The sequence below is a fragment of the Rhineura floridana genome, chromosome 11 (genome assembly GCF_030035675.1).
Source record: "Rhineura floridana isolate rRhiFlo1 chromosome 11, rRhiFlo1.hap2, whole genome shotgun sequence".
NCBI lineage: Eukaryota > Metazoa > Chordata > Lepidosauria > Squamata > Rhineuridae > Rhineura > Rhineura floridana.
In genome coordinates this window covers 1822947-1838907 of record NC_084490.1, presented here as the reverse complement: position 1 = coordinate 1838907, position 15961 = coordinate 1822947, and the positions used below count along the sequence as shown (strand labels likewise).

The following is a 15961-nucleotide window of genomic DNA, read 5'->3' as shown; positions in this document are numbered from 1 at the left end:
TTCCAATGTCAGTGGGGCAGTGAATCCACTCTGGGTTTTCATCTGAACGTTCAAGGAACTATCCAAGGATAAGGCTATCAACGGCCACTAGCCACAATGGCTGTGTTCTGCATTCACTGTTGGAGGCTGTGCATGCTAGCTACTGTAAACTGCAATTGGGGAGCGTGCTGTTGTCTTCCAGGTCATGCTTCTCTGATCTAGATGGGCCTTTGATCTGAGCAGCAGTCAGAAATTTCTCATCTTCTTATGCCTGCACCCCAGTGGCTACCCCTGAGGTATAAACTAACAACCAACTCATTCTGCAAGTGTCGGTCCCTCCATTTGCCCACCTAGCACAGGGGCGAGGGCATTTTTTGATAGCCACCCTCAAATATCTTGAAGGCCTGTCACATCAAAGATTGCACAAATCTTTTCTCTCGTCACAAAATTCAAACGACGAGAAAGGGGGATTTGGGCTAAACGCTAGGAAGAACTTCCTGACAATATGAGCTGTCAACTGTGGAACAGACTCCCTTGGAGGTGGTGGACTCTCCTTCCCTAGACGCTTTCAAGCAGAGGGCTGGATGGCCACCTGTCAGAGACGCCATAGCAGTGATCTCCAGCACTGGGAGCAGGTTGGACTAGACAGTCTTTGAGGTCTATGATCTCTCCATTGTTCAGCCTCTGAAACTTTTTTTCTCAGTGCTGAGTGCAGTCCTGAAATGCGTGAAGTAACAGGACAGGAGAGGCTTCCTCTTGAGCACGGGCAGAGTTCTTGTCCTCCTCCAGCGAGTAATGACAGTGAGCCTCAGGAAAAGTAACAATTAAGATTTATAGCTTATCTCATATGCATGATCACAGTCATCTTGTAATATACTCCTCTAAGTGTTCCTGTCCTGTTTTCTTAGGCAGACGCAGAGATGGAGGCTGGCGGATGGATGTCCTGAGGCCGCCACCAGCTGAGTTCACAGCAGGACAGGCAAGATCTGGACAAGGTTCACAGCTCACACTGTTAACCATTAAAAGCAACATTGCCAGGGTAAGGGAATGTCAGCCCACCTTTTTCTTTTTTTTTAGAAACTCAGCACCAGCTGGGGAAACTGAGGCTGAGAATGGGAGAAAGGGTCTCCTAAGTCTGTAGCAAGCACAGAATTCAAATCTGAGCCATGGGTTCCTGATGCCAACTTTTCTGAGTCACGATGGCTCTCAGGCCCCATCAGCACTATGCATTTAAACAGCATCATACTACTTTAAACAACTGTGGCTTCCCCCAAATGATCCTGGGAACTGTAGTTTGTTAAGGGTGCAATTCCTAGAGCTCCCTCAGAAGAAGGGTTGGGTGTTAAGGCCAGTGCTTTTTTTGGCAACAAAAATTAGGTGTCAGTACTCATGCCTTGATAAAAGTGCTGTGGGTGCCAATGGCAAAATGGTTGCCAATGGCAGACAAAAAAGAGGTGCTGGGATTCTGTATTGGGGAATTCTAGCACAAAAAAGCCCTGGTTAAACCACTCTAAACCATTGTAGCTCTGTGACAGGAATAAGGCTCTCCCAACAACTCTCAGCACCCTTCGCAAACTACAGTTCCCAGGATTCTTTGGGGGAAGCCACAACTGTTTAAAGTGGTATGATACTGCTTGAAATGTATAATGCAGATGCAGCCTCAGTTAAGTGATCCTGTAAAATGTGCAGATGAATTCATTATGAATTCCTGAAATGAGAAGTGTTGGGGCTTCTTGGACCCCTGAACCTCCCTTTCAATCACGGCTGTGCTGTCATTCCTCTGTGGTGACTGGAGAGCACTCCCTGTGTGCTCAGAGGCACTCTTGACTTTACTACTGGCATCAACAATTGGTTCAGGGGCCAACCCTATCTCAAACAAATTTCGTTCAGTGGCATACTCCAGATGATCTTGTTTATTCAGCATTCATCCTGATTTCCTTGCACAAAGCTTATGCGGCGGACAGACTATATTCAGCCTTTAGTGAACATTTGTTCTGATTTGTTTCTGAGACAGTTATACGACAATGAACATCCGTCCTGATTTGCTCGCGTGGTGTTTAAACGCCTTCCTGTTAATAATTCGTTCGTCTCACATTTTTCAGTGTGTCCAAACAGCAAAAAGACCTGTTTTTTTTAAAAAAAGTAGGGTTTGGCCTTTTCTTCTCTTGTGCTAAGGCACTTTAATCCACTTTGATTGCATAAATCTAAATTTCCTGGTATAAGCATGAACCCCTCCTGCAAACTCCAGACAGTCTGGAGGTTTTCTTTCGTTCTTTCTTTCCCGTTCCTGAATTATGATTAATTAGCCAGCTCGTTTGCCCCCACCTCCTCCAGACCCCTCTGCCCTGACTGCTGGTGGAAAAAATCCCAGCCATTATGTAAGGTCATCAGCCAGAAAACCTGTGACCGGCACATCCCTCTCCCCGCTGCCCCCTGGGTTATCTGCCCTGGCCAGCTGCAATCACACACAGCTCACCCTTCTGTGGGTCAGCTGTGGGGCAGGAAACAGAAGAGGCACTGCTAGCCTGGAAGGGCCCGTCACAAGCCATTGGGGGGAAGGGCTGGGGGCAGCAGCGGCGGCGCAGGTACCGCCATTGTCTCATGTGAACTAGAGGCCGTGTGTGTGTGTGATATGAACGCTTTGCCTCCAAACTGGGGTTCCTCACAACTGTGGCGATTTAAATATTCAGTAGAATGCTTCCTAGTGAAAAAAAAGGCAACTCACTCACTGTTTTCATGCCCACAGACTTCGGGACAGAGCTACAAAGCTATACATACAAAGGCAAATATTTGTGCCAGAGTTCAGAGCCCAGAACCAATTTTCAGAGGAAGATCTCAGCCCTGGGAATATACCTGTGGAGTGATGATATAGAGTACCTCTGGGCATGTTCAGAGTGTCCTCCCCTTTCCGCTTCGATCTATCCCTGGCTTCTTTTGCCCTGTCCCCTTCACCTACTACAGCTGTTCATCTTAAGGCACAAGAAAAGTAGATCCAACCTGAAAGGCCGGCCCTGCCTGGGAGAGAAGGTAGCGGTGGCCCCCTTGGTCTTTCTCCCTCCCAGCCAGCCATCTTGGCATCTTCAGGCAATTTATGCCTGGAGCAACCTCACGCCGCTCCTGAGAGTTAGGGCTGGAGGAAAGGTGCTCGGTACAGTTCATCAGGGGTCACCAACCTTTGTGAGCCAGTGGGCACATTTGGGATACTGAGGAAGCACTGTGTGCACCAGTCACAAAATGGATGCTGTGGGGACGTGCAGGAGGCGCCGAGCCAGTGCAAACTGGAACTGAGCAGAAAGAGAGAACAGTCTCTCCTGCATTGTGGATTTTTGAGGGGAAATTTACGGAGGCTTTTCATGGTTGCTATAAGAGGTACTGGCGGGCACACTGGTGCCCACAGGCACTGCATTAGTGACCCCTGCTGTACATTATGCCAGATGTCATGGGAGGGTGGGGGAGAATTAACAGTGGCCATTTCTTCAAGCCTTCAGCAAAGCTTCTCCCCACCCTCCAACTCCACCTGACCCTTCCCAACCCTGACCCCTGTACAGCGCCTAGCATCTCACTGGCCCTAAAGCACAGGAGCGCTACCACTGGCCTTAGACAGTGGAGGGGGGCTGTTCGCTCAGCCCCCCTTTTTGCTCCAGGCCTCTTTGGCTGGAGGAATTAGAACAGGCCGCATCACTCCCCACACAAATTGATTCCAGACAGAAATAGCCAGGAAAAGCAGGCAGCGTGGCGGGGAGGTGGTCCCCGGCAGGCTAGGTTGAGTTGTCTATAAAAATCAGCCTGTTTTGAATTACACCAGCCTTGCTGCCGCCCCCCTTCTCCCCCCAACACCCCGATAAATTTCTCATCTGTATCCGGAATTAGGGGGGGCGATGAGGTAGGAGAGGAAGGGCCCGGATGAGGGGAGCATCTCTTTGTTCAAGATTAAGATCTAGGGGTGCTGATAGCAACTCCCTGCGATTTCACTGTATGATGACCAGTTGGCTTTTGCTGATGGTTGCCCAGCGAGACAGGAGGTGCGCGGGGGGGGGGGACAGACAGGAAAGACAGAAACAAATAGAGAACTGGATCCCGGATGGAAGGGGGGTTCACGTGCCCCCAACACGCCTGCCCAGATGGTCTTCATCTGTCGGCCATCTCTGCGTGTTTTTAATATCTCCATTTATCTTTTCTCTGCACCGATATTTAAGACCCTCAAGAGCTGGCAAATGGATCTGGGAGGCGGGGGAGAGACAAGGGGCCCACTCTGCTGGGCTGTTATAGTCAGCGAGACCCCCCACCCGCCAACCCTCCCCCCCTCCGGCTCCCTGCTCTGTGAGGAGGGGTGTCTCTGCTAGATAGGGCAATCAAAACCAGACTGACATCCCGCTGCTGCTTTGGCCCCAAATCCAGTCTCCCACCCAAACCTCCTGCATCCTTCGCAGGTCTCAGCTTTGTAGGCACTCCACTTCCCAAGGGGTGCCAGGAATCCTGGCTCCTGCGCCCCCCCCCCGGATCCCCAAAATGATATGCCCTCTCTCCCTCCTCCCCTTTGTTCCTCAATCACACGGCCTTTGCCAATCTGCTGCCCTCCAGATGTCTCGGACTACACCTCCCGCCAGCCCAGTGTGCTAAACATCTGGAGGGCACCAGGTTAGCAAAGAAGGCTGTTTAAACCCATCAAATCTCCCCAGGAGACAGGACCCAGGAGTCCTGACTTCAAGGGCCTCTTTTTTTTATCCCTTCCCCCAGCACAACATTCTCTCAAAGAACCTAGGAGTTTCTACCTGTTGCCATCATTCCCTAAACTTGCCAAACTTTGTTCCTGTATCCGGAATCCGGATTCCTGGAGCCCTTGGCCTTCCCACTACTCCCTTCTTCCCCCTCCCCTCCCCACCCAGAGGACACAGGCTCTCAGCCCCCCTTCCCCTCACTTTAACCCTTGCTATGCCACCACAATTGCAACTTTTTTTTTTGCAAACTGGAAAAAAAACTCCTTTGTTCTCCCATTCCTCTTAGGAAGCTTTGGGAGGGTGGGAACAGTCAGGAAATTACACCTCCTTTCCTTCCACTGCCATCTTCGCCAATCCCAGAGCAGACCCCCCACACAGGGCCCCTCCCTTGGAGAACCCCCCCCTCTCTCCCCACACCCCAGACATTGTTTTGGGGAAACACCGACTTGTTCCCTGAACTTAATTCCACCAAAGCCCCAGGCTCGACTAAATTGGCCTCTGCTTTGGAAAAGCCTTGCTTGATTTGGCAGACATTGAAAGCAACTATTCCCTCCGCCCCCCATCCCGCCACACGCATGCACACATGCACGCTCTCAGAATGGGCAGCAGGAGCAAGTGGGAAGAGCAGAAAGGCCTGGCACAGTCAACAATCTGTTTGTAAACAGAGAAGCATCCGCAGCTCAGGGATGCTTGCAGGCAGCTCACTCACTCCTGCTATGGAATCCCTTTCTGTTTATCCCCAGGGAAAGGAACTCTGCACATGCACAAAGCCACTCTTTTGTTTATGATCACTTTGTGCATTCTGAAGCTCAAGTCATTGGCACTGAAAACAGGTTCCAGGGCTAATGTAATTGTTGCTTTACTAAAGACTTCTTCATTGTTTTAATTCCAGCCAGTTTTTAATTTAGTTTTGAACTTCTGTTTATTAATACTTTAATTACTGCTACATGGTTGTTATAACTGACTTGCTGTTTTTGGTGTGGTTTTTGCTATTGTTTTCTGCCCAATTGTACTTTTCTATTTTACTGTAATCAGCTTTGACTGTTATTATGGAAAAGTGGGATATAAATTTTAAAGTAAAGTAAACTCCACCCCTTTAGGTTTCGCTGAGGTTAAGAGACCAAGCCAGCAGCAAGTCACTATGCGACCATGAGGGAACTTTAGAGGAAAAGAGAGGCGACAAACTGTGGAACAGGCTATGCAGAGTGGGATCTGGCATGTAGATCCCTTTACACCTGTGGTGGACCCATAGCTCAATGACAAAGCACATGGCTTTGTATGTGGAAGATTCAAGGTTCACTCCCAGGCACCTCCATCAAAAAGGGACCTTCAGGCAGACGCTCACCCAGGACAGTATCCTCTTCACCTGAAGCCTTGGAGACTCGCTGCCTGTTGGGCTTCAGGGTCTCTGTATACAGCAGCATCTTCTGTAAAATGGGAGCAACTGCACAAGGGGGAGTATTGTTTAGGCAGATCAAAGTACTGTGCACACAACAACACCCACCAGCTCCTCGCAGAGGGTGCTGAGTCTTCATCCAAGCAGCCACCCCCAAATCCTTTGCATAAACAGATTGCCCTCTCGCCTCTGATAATGCTTTCCGCTGCAGTTGGTGACAGAACAATAACCCACTGCAGATGAATGCCTGGCAGCAGCTGGAGGGATTTCCTGAGCAGGGTGTGTGTGTGTGTGGATGGATGGGGAGCGAGGTTGGTGAAGAGATAGAATAAAGCAACCAAATAATACATTTTGCTGACTGTAAGAAATGATAGCAGTGGGCAGGGCTCCCCATCACCCAGCCTCCTTCCCCCATTTCTGGCAGCAGCTGAGATAGCAGACTCCGCGTGGTGCGTGTGTGTAGGCTCAGAGACAGAATTCCTGGATCCTCTAAGGAGGAGAGACTGGCAGCCAGGACTCTCCAGGGCTTGCTGGGAGACCTGTGCAATTCTGTCTATGAGTCAAAATACCTACAGCCTGATCCTAGCCTTCTTTATTGGTTGTAATGGGATTTCCAGTAAGTATTGTTAGTGGAGAGGGAACACAGGTGAGAGCATTCTGGGCCTTTTTCAGGGCAAGAGGGATGAAATCATTTGCTGTAGCGCCAGGGTAATTTGATGGACCTTCCTGGCTCTGGCAAGTGAATGAGACAATAACAAGGCTTTCAGGCTTCTTTGTGACAGGTTAGCATAGAATAAGTCCAAGTAAAAGGAAAATAAATCATGCAGAAGCTGGATACTTGCTTCCTTTGATGGGGCTCCTGCTTCTCACCAGCCGCTTAAATGGCCACACTTTTTTTGCAAGATTGGTTGTATTTCTAATTAAATCTAAAGTTTAAAAACATAAGAAGCCCTGCTAGATCAGGCCAAAGGAGGGAGACTCATCTAGTCCAGCACATCCTCTTCTCACAGTGGCCAACCAGATGCCCCAAAGGGAAGCATGCAAAATGGACCTGAGCGCAAGAGCACCGCTCTCCCCTCATATTGTTTCCAGGAACTGGTTTGTCTAATCCTCTTTTAAATCCATCCAAGTTGGTGTCCATCCCTACACCTCGTTGGAGAGAATCCTATAGTTTAACTATGTCCTGTGTGAAGTACGTCCCCCCTTTTTTTACTTTTGAATCACAAGTGAGGAGAACGCTATTGCACTCAGGTCCTGCTTGCAGACTTCCCTTTGGAGCAACTGGTTGCCCACTGTGGGAACTGGATCCTGGACCAGATGGGCCCCCTTTGGCTTGATCCAGCCATAGCATTCTTCTTTTTCCTTTTCTAGTTCAGCAATGAAATTAAAAGGGTTTTAGACAAATGGAGGATAAGGGTATAAATGGCTACTACCTACAATGGCTATGCTCTCCCTTCGCTGTCAGGAGGCAGCATGCCTCTGAATGCCAGTGGCTGAGATTCACAGGTGGGGAGAGTGCTGTTGCGTTCAGGTCCTGCTTGGAGTTGGCCCCTGTGAGAAGAGGATGCTGGCCTAGATGCCACCATTCCCCGCTTTGGCCTGATCCAGCTGAAGGGCTCTTTTTATGTTCCCCACTCATTCTTGGGATTCAAGCCTTAACATTCCTTAAGATTTGGGTGGTGATGGGGGGAGAAATGGAGGGCTGGCGAAAGCCATCATGAGACCTGTAAGGGAGGGCAAGGGGCAGTATGCCATGTGCTTCAGTCACTATTTTTCAGGAATACCTTCGTCCAACTCTTGGCCTACTATGTATGGTGCAACTGTTGCACCAAGCAATGAATGAAGCATAGAGCATTCGAGGATCGGGATATTTGCAGGGAGACCAAAATGCTTATTTACAAAAGCCATTGTACTACCGACCTTACTGTACGCCTGTGAAACATGGACCATCTATAAACACCACTCCCAACTTCTTGAAAGTTTCCACCAATGCTGCCTCTGGAAAATTCTGCAAATTACTTAGGAAGATAGGAGGACTAATGTTAGCGTATTAGAAGAAGCAAAGACCACCAGTGTTGAAATAATGATCCTCCAACATCAACTTCGCTGGACTGGCCATGTTGTTCAAATGTCTAATCGACTGTTAAAGACCATATCTTGGAAGACAATCTTACTCGGCCATGAGTGATTGCCAATGAATGAATGCTCGTTGCCCTTGCATGCCAAAGGCACATACCCCATAAGAACATAAGCAGAGCCTGCTGGATCAGGGCCGGTGCCAGGCATGACTGGGCCCACAGCGCAGTACCTCAACACCCTCCCCATAAAGGTGGTGCAGGACTAACCCTGCTGTGGACCGTGGAGAGGGAGCTTCCAGGCACTCCTCCCCAATTCAGACAGCACAGGCTTCAATAAGCCTACATGCATGCCCCACCTACCTCCCATGTCATGTGAATGATGTGTGTGCATAGTGTACATGTCTACTATCAACCAAGATGGGGAGCATCAGCCCCTTAGGGTCAGGTTGCAGGATCTGATGCTGCCACAGACTGCAGAACAGGAATGCCTTCAGGGGCCCCTCTGGGCTGCAGGGGCCCTTGGCCAGGGCCCAACTTGGCCGCTCTCTGGCACTGGCCCTGATCGGCCTAAGGGGGCCCATCTAGTCCAGCATATCCTGTCCTCGCAGTGGCCAGCCAGATGCCCCAAAGGGAAACCTGCAAGGAGCACCTGAGCACAACAGCAATTCTCCCCTCCTGTGGTATCCAGCAACTGGAATTCAGAAACATGCTGTGGGCATTTTATTTATTTATTTTATTTTATTCAATTTTTATACCGCCCACAGCAAAGCTCTCTGGGCAGTGTACAACCAATGAAGATATATAATTACATTTCAATATTTAAAAACACCAAATCCTCAAAACAACAGTTAGACAAACAGACAGGACATATAACTAACATAAACAACATTAAATACAAATACTAAAATACTAAAATGCTAAGATATTAAAAATATTAAAATTATTAAAATGCCTGGGCAAAGAGGAAGGTTTTCACCTGGCACCAAAAAGATAGTAAAGTAGGCGCCAGGCGTACCTCGTCAGGAAGGGTGTTCCATAGTTCGGGGGCCGCTACCGAGAAGGCCCTCTTTCTTGTAGTCGCCTTCCGCCATCATAGCTAGGAGGTGTAACTTGCATAACTTTACACTTGCTTTCGATGAACTGCATTTGCCATTTACCTCCCCTTCCCTGTTTGGAGAGGTCCTTCTGTGGTGGTGGTGGTGTGTGTGTGTTTTAGGAAGGGCAACTGGTTTGCACAGAAAATCTAATTATAATTTTTAGGCGGTATATATAAAACTCACTACAGATGCTCTTATGGTTCAACTCGAGGACGTGGACAAGGTGCTTGGACAGGTACGTGCAACCACTTCGGTACTGGATCCTTGCCCCTCCTGGCTGATAAAAACTAGCAGGAATGGAACAGGTAGCTGGGCCAAGGAAGTGATAAATGCCTCTTTACGAGAGGGAGTGGTCCCGGGCTGTTTGAAAGAGGCAGTGGTGAGACCACTCCTGAAAAAGCCTTCCTTGGACCCAGACAATTTTAACAGCTACAGGCCAATGGCGAATGTTCCATTCCTGGGCAAGGTCTTAGAACGAGTGGTTGCTGGCCAGCTCCAGGTGCTATTGGATGAAACCGATTATCTAGATCCATTTCAATTGGGTTTTAGGCCCGGTTTTGGCACTGAGACAGCCTTGGTCGCCCTGTACGATGACCTATGTCGGGAGAGAGACAGAGGGAGTGTAACTCTGTTGATTCTCCTTGATCTCTCAGCGGCTTTTGATACCATCGACCATGGTATCCTTCTGGAGAGGCTCGCGGAGTTGGGAGTTGGAGGTACTGCTTGGCAGTGGTTCCGCTCCTACTTGGCGGGTCGTCTCCAGAAGGTAGTGCTTGGGGAACATTGCTCGACACCGCGGGCTCTCCAATATGGGGTCCCGCAGGGGTCAGTTTTGTCCCCCCTGCTTTTTAATATCTACATGAAGCCGTTGGGAGAGGTCATCAGGAGTTTTGGAGTGCGTTGTCATCAGTATGCTGATGACACGCAGCTCTACTTCTCCTTTTCATCTTCTTCAGGTGAGGCTGTTGATGTGCTGAACCGTTGCCTGGCAGCGACAATGGACTGGATGAGAGTTAACAAACTGAAGCTCAATCCAGACAAGACTGAGATGCTGTTGGTGGACGGGTTCTCTGATCGGATGGTGGATATATACCCTGTCCTGGACGGGGTTACACTCCCCCTAAAGGACCGGGTTCGTAGTCTGGGAGTCTCTTTAGACTCTTCCCTCTCACTTGAGGTTCAAATAGCCTCGGTGGTTAGGAATGCGTTCTACCAACTTCGGTTGGTGGCCCAGCTACGTCCCTATTTGAGTAAAGAGGACCTTACAGCAGTGGTACATGCTCTGGTAACGTTTGGATTACTGTAATGCGCTTTACGTAGGGCTACCTTTGAAGACAGTTCGGAAGCTACAGCTAGTGCAAAATGCGGAGGCCAGATTGCTGACCAGGACCAAGCGGTCCGAGCATATAACACCGGTTCTGGCCAGCTTGCACTGGTTGCCAATATGTTTCCGGGCTAGATTCAAAGTGTTGGTATTAACCTATAAAGCCTTATACGGTGCGGGACCACGATACCTTGCGGAACGCCTCTTCCGATATGAACCGGCCCGTGCACTACGTTCTGCTACGAAGGCCCTCCTCCGGGTTCCAACTCACAGGGAGGCCCGGAGGGTGATGACAAGATCTAGGGCCTTCTCAGTGGTGGCCCCCGAACTATGGAACAGTCTCCCTGAGGAAGTACGCCTGGCGCCGACTCTGCTTTCCTTCCGGCGCCAGGTCAAAACCTTCCTATTCTCTGAAGCATTTTAAGTTACATTGATCTAATTTTAATAATGTTTATTGTATTGTTGATTGTATTTTAATATTATTTTGTTATTCATTGTATTTTTATACTATTTTACGTTCACCGCCCAGAGAGCTATCGCTAGTCGGGCGGTATATAAATTTAATAAATAATAAAATAAATAAAAATAAATGTAATTTATGGCTTAAATCTGGAATATATCCAGCCAGGGCGGCGTCTTTAAACCTTGCAGGGAATCTTCCCAGCTGGCCTCAGTGATACCTTGGGAAAGAAACAAACAAAACCCTTCCTGATTGGGTAAGGTGGGCTTAAAGCCAAACTGGCTCCGTGAAAGTGGCTGTCGGCTTCCAGTTTGTTTCTACAATGTAGAATAAAACGCCTCCTGAGTTTTTTAATATACTAACTGCCGACAAGTAGCTTCGAACCGGCGAAGAAACCTCTTTTCGGCCGCCATCTTGCATTCCGAAAAAGCCTGTTCCGCAGGCGCGGCGTCCCCCCTTGCCGCCATATTTGGCCCGGTCGGAGGCTTCTCTCGCTCTCCCCTCGCCGTCCCGTTGGCTAGAGCGTTCCCAGCTCGGCCGCCATCTTTGACTCACAACGAGGCGATCCCGGAGGCCGCTTGTTGCCCCGCCTACAACCCCCGGAGGTTGAGGGTGCAGAGCCGCCAGTCAGCCTCTAGGGGGCGCGGTGTGCCGCGGAAGTGCCTGTCGGGACTGCGGCACCGTGCGACTCTATAGGCCCAATGGCTTAGATAGAGCGTTTTCAGGCCGGCGCCATCTTGGACCGAAAGCGAGGCTGCCCCTTCCTTTCTTCCTAACCGTCCCCTGGCAAAAGAGTTGAGTTAAGCGGAGGCTGGAAGCTGCCCCCTAGGGAAGGGGGGTGGACGGGTGGGAACTGCCACGTGGTGGTGATGGGACTGGAAATTTGGGGGGAAAGGTGCAGTTGGGGTCAGGGAATCTGGTAAGGGGAGGGAATGTGGGGGGGTCTGCAAGCTGGAGCAAAAAAGGTGCGGCGGGGAAGGGGGTGAGGTTGGAAACTGACACCACCAGGGTGGGATTCTGCAAACTCCCCCCCTTTTAGGGGAAGTGGGGCAAGGGAGGATGGGCGGCAGAAGAGTCCTGCAGCTGCTGCCGGATCAGGCCAAAGGGGGCCCGTCATTTAGTCCAGCCCCCTGTTCCCACAGCGGTGCCCCAGAGCAGGAAGCCTGCACGGAGGATGTGGAGGCGACAGCGACTCTCCCGCCGGCGGTCCGTAGCGCGCTGCCTCCGATTGTGGAGAGACTGCATGTAGCCGTCGTGAAGAATGGCCGCTGAGAACTGCCTTATTCTCCTCCGTGAATCTGCTGAAAGCCCTTTTCGAGCCGCCCAAGCGAGTGGCGATCACCGCATCTGGTGGCAGGGAGTTCCACAAGCTACTTATCCACCTGTGATAGGGTGGGAGATGTAGTCCAAAGCACCTGGGGGGCACCAGGTTGGCAAGGGCTTGTCATGCCGACTCCAGGAAGCAGCACCCCCTGCTGGTGGGGGTTGGGAGTTTATGCTGCCATTATTTACACCCTAATGAGCCCCCTGACCTCTCCCTGACTTGTTTTAACAGGTTGCCCTGAGAGCTGTTTTCCTCTCCCTACCCCGCGATGGCTGCAGCCCCCAATCTTTCCTGCAACGGTGACAGAGACAGCCTCCCTTGCACTGCCCCAACGCCGCTCCCGCCCCCACAGCCCCAAACCTTGATCCCTGGTCCTGAGGTGGTGGTCACCCCTGAGCGAGACTGCGCCGGGAGGGCACGGAGCGGGATTCTTCGGCGGCCCCAGCAGGGGAAAGCACCAGGCAGACAAGTAAGGGGGAGCTGGGAGTATGAGAGGGACACAGAAGCTGCCTGAGACCAAGTCAGATCATCAGTCCACCTAGCTCAGTATTGCCCACACTGACTGGCAGCAGCTGTCCAGGGTTGCAGGCAGGGAGTCTCTCCCAGCCCTACCTGGAGATGCCCTCGGGGATTGAACCTGGGACTTTCTGCACCTAAAGGAAGGGCGCTCCCACTGAGCTATGGCCCTTGCCCTGAAAGCAGGGTGAGGTGGCTCAAAACTGCCAAATTAGCCACCTGGCCTGTTCATTGGGAAGTCAGTGCTGGAAACACGCACTCTGGTGGTATCCTGTGCCCAGAGCTGAGGCTGGGGTGGTGTATGTACAGGCTAAACCTGACATTCCAGGGCCAGCACTCTGTTCTCACGCGCTGGTCGACCAAGTGCCTTTGGGAAGACCGCAAGCAGGATCTGTGTGGAACAGGACTTGGAACTGGACTAAAAGAGTATATCTGAGCATGTGCAAAGTTTTCTCCTGGAGCCTCCCAGGTCACAGTTTTGAAAGCAACGAACAGAACTTCACCCAAGCTTGCTCTGGATCTCTATAAAGATTCTGTTAATCACCTAAAAATATACACACGTAATTGTGATTTAACAAAACAGAAGTTAATTGGCTTATAGATCTCATGGAATCATGTTTAAAAAAGGTCTTATATACTTTAAGATGCTCTGTAGTAACCTCTGTTTTAATCACAATTACGTATATGTACACACACACACACACACACGCAGGTGGAGAAAAAAATAACTTCCAGTTATGCCCCAGGACCTTGTTTTAAGCAGATTCTAAGCAGATTCTTGATATGTTCCTCCTATCTCAATAGTCTGTGCCAACTGTTGCCCTTTGTCAGGTTCGTTTCAGGCTGGGGTCGAAGTCTGATGATGTCAGGATGGTTTGCCTGGGTCCCCCTAAGCCCAGACTGGAGGCTGAGGTTCATTTGAGGCGAGAATCCAAGTCTGATGACAGTGGAAAGGTCAACCTGGAACTTCCTAAGCCCCGAGAAGAGGCAGAGGTTACTTTGAGGCTGGGACCCAACTCTGATGACAGCAGGAAGGTCAGCCCGGATCCCCCTAAGCACAGTGCGGAGGTGGCCCCCCACGACACCATCATCCTGAGGAGAGAGGCCAGTAGGGCTGCTGCAGAGGAAGGATCGCATCAACCCCACATGTTGGGCGCCCCCATTCCCCACAGCACACTTGCCCTGGGGACGGAGGTGCAGGCTGTGCGGGAGCAGGGATTCAACGCCTGGCAGGCAGCAGAGGAACTGGTGCAGCGCTCTTTTGTCACCCGTTGCGCTGTGGAAGCTCGGGTGGGCGAGGGTGAGTAGCTAGGCAGAAAAAAACTGGTAACGGTGGGTCTTGAGAGACAGAAAAAGGCTTTCCTTCTCCAAGATAGCCCCCAGTTCCCCCATATACTCATCCCTTGCAGGAAAGTGGGGATGACCCAAAGCATCACAAACAAAAACCCTGGGAACAGCCATCAAAGGCCACATCCCAATGCTCTCTTCCCCATTGAAGACTTCTAAGGTAGCATTGAGCAGTGGCCAGAAAGCTGCTGTTGACTGTAGGAGAGAAAGAGTTCAAATTCTACTTCTGTGTTGGAGTCTTGGCCACTTGGCAAGCAAAAAGTGTCACATTTGATCCCCAACATCTCTAGTTAGGACTTGGAAAGCCCCATCCAAGACCCCAGAGCAGGTATGGGGACCTTTGGCCCTCCGGCTGTTGCTGAACTACAGCGCCCATCATCCCTGGCTACTGGGCCATGCTTGCTAGGGCTGGTGGGAGTTGCAGTTCAGCAATGAGGGCCAAAGGTGCTCAACACCTGCAGGTCCCGGGTGTCAAAAGGCTTTTAGGATTGATGGAGGCCGTCTCTATTGCTTGAGTTACTGGTTAGCATTAGGCAGTGGACTGGATCCTGTCTAAGCTGCACCTGGTTCCCATGAAAATCAATGGGGCTTCACCTATTACTAGCTTTTGGCATTTCAACGGACCCCAAGAACGGCCAACAGTCTGGGTCCAGCCTGTATCTTTTCTGATGTGTTGAAGACAAGTCTATACATTGTAAGCTGCTTTCAGTTTGATACAGAAATGCAGGATATAAAATGTTAAAAGTATTTCACACACACACCCTTCTCTGACAGGGCACATTTCATGGCATCCCTTCTCTGACAGCCTTTGCCAACCTAGGGCCCTCCGGATCCATGTTGGCTGGGGCTGATGGGAGTTGTAGTTCAACAGCATCTGGAAGGCAGCAGGCTGGCAAAAGCTGGGCTAGCTTCTGTCCCTTCCAAACACCTCACCGTCTGCTCTCACAGGTATGAACATCCCTCGGGACCAGCAGCTCTATCAAGGCCTTGTAAGCCTGCAGGTAGCGGAAGAAGAATTGTTAAGTTCAGCTGTGCAGGAGAAGCTTTCATTTGTCCGGTCCCGTCCTGGAGCCAGGAAGGTGAGCAGTGGGGCCCTTAAGAGTCCCTGCTCCAACCCAGGGAATGGCAGCCTGGGCATGAAGCAAAGGCCCAATGCTTTCACACTAGTGTAAGGAGCATGTCTGTACCCGATGGCCGAACGGACGTGGAGAATCTGTAGAGGTAGTAGAGCCCTGTGGGTGACAGGAAGGTGCCTCCTACATCACCAACCAGCCTCTTTCCTCTTCTCTGCTAGGAGCCAGACTGCGCAGGCCCCGACCTGTCAGCCTTCTACGACCCAGAGGAGCTGTTCACAGAGAGCCCCTTTCTGGAGGTGGAGGGGCTGCCTCCCATGAAGCTACAACTTCAGACCCGGGACCCAGCCACCACTTTCATTATGTACCAGAAGCTGCGGCAGTGGAATAGTTAAGCAGGGCACAAGGGGCCTTGGAGAGCCATCTGCTGCAGCCCCTTTCAACAAAACTGGACTCAAACTGCCTTGTGCGTGATGCTTTTATTCAAACAGGACTCTCTTCCTCTCCCCCCCATATGCTTTTTATACATAAATGTAATTGCAATCAAATATTGGACTTCAGTCTGCTCTAATTATTGCTGTGAATTAAGCAGCGATGGGAGGCAATTGGCATGTTTTTAAGTGTTTGTGTGTATGTGTGAAATGGGTTC

The 15961-nt window shown here is 50.6% G+C and overlaps 1 protein-coding gene across 5 annotated transcripts; it reads left to right on the top strand.

The window, feature by feature from the left end:
• The first annotated feature begins 887 nt into the window (after nt 1–887).
• PPP1R35 (protein phosphatase 1 regulatory subunit 35) lies at nt 888–15860 on the top strand. 5 transcript variants are annotated; one of them, XM_061588149.1, is made up of 6 exons: nt 888–1018; nt 12195–12444; nt 12608–12845; nt 13724–14192; nt 15188–15318; nt 15534–15860. In XM_061588149.1, the coding sequence occupies exons 3-6, from the start codon at nt 12645–12647 to the stop codon at nt 15705–15707; spliced, it is 975 nt and encodes a 324-aa protein (XP_061444133.1). In that variant the 5' UTR covers nt 888–1018; nt 12195–12444; nt 12608–12644; the 3' UTR covers nt 15708–15860. The 5 variants fall into 5 exon arrangements, with proteins under 5 accessions (XP_061444133.1, XP_061444134.1, XP_061444136.1 ...); XM_061588150.1 differs by lacking the exon at nt 888–1018 and adding an exon at nt 11712–11846 and having other exon boundaries at nt 12195–12481; XM_061588148.1 differs by lacking the exon at nt 888–1018 and adding an exon at nt 11713–11846.
• The last annotated feature ends 101 nt before the right edge of the window (nt 15861–15961 follow it).

Bases quoted from the DNA above. Each gene is read 5' to 3' on its own strand.
- PPP1R35 (XM_061588149.1), top strand. From the start codon at position 12,645: ATGGCTGCAGCCCCCAATCTTTCCTGCAACGGTGACAGAGACAGCCTC. The intron at 12,846-13,723 runs GTAAGGGGGAGC...GCCCTTTGTCAG, and splicing joins GGAAAGCACCAGGCAGACAA to GTTCGTTTCAGGCTGGGGTC. The intron at 15,319-15,533 runs GTGAGCAGTGGG...CTTCTCTGCTAG, and splicing joins CCCGTCCTGGAGCCAGGAAG to GAGCCAGACTGCGCAGGCCC.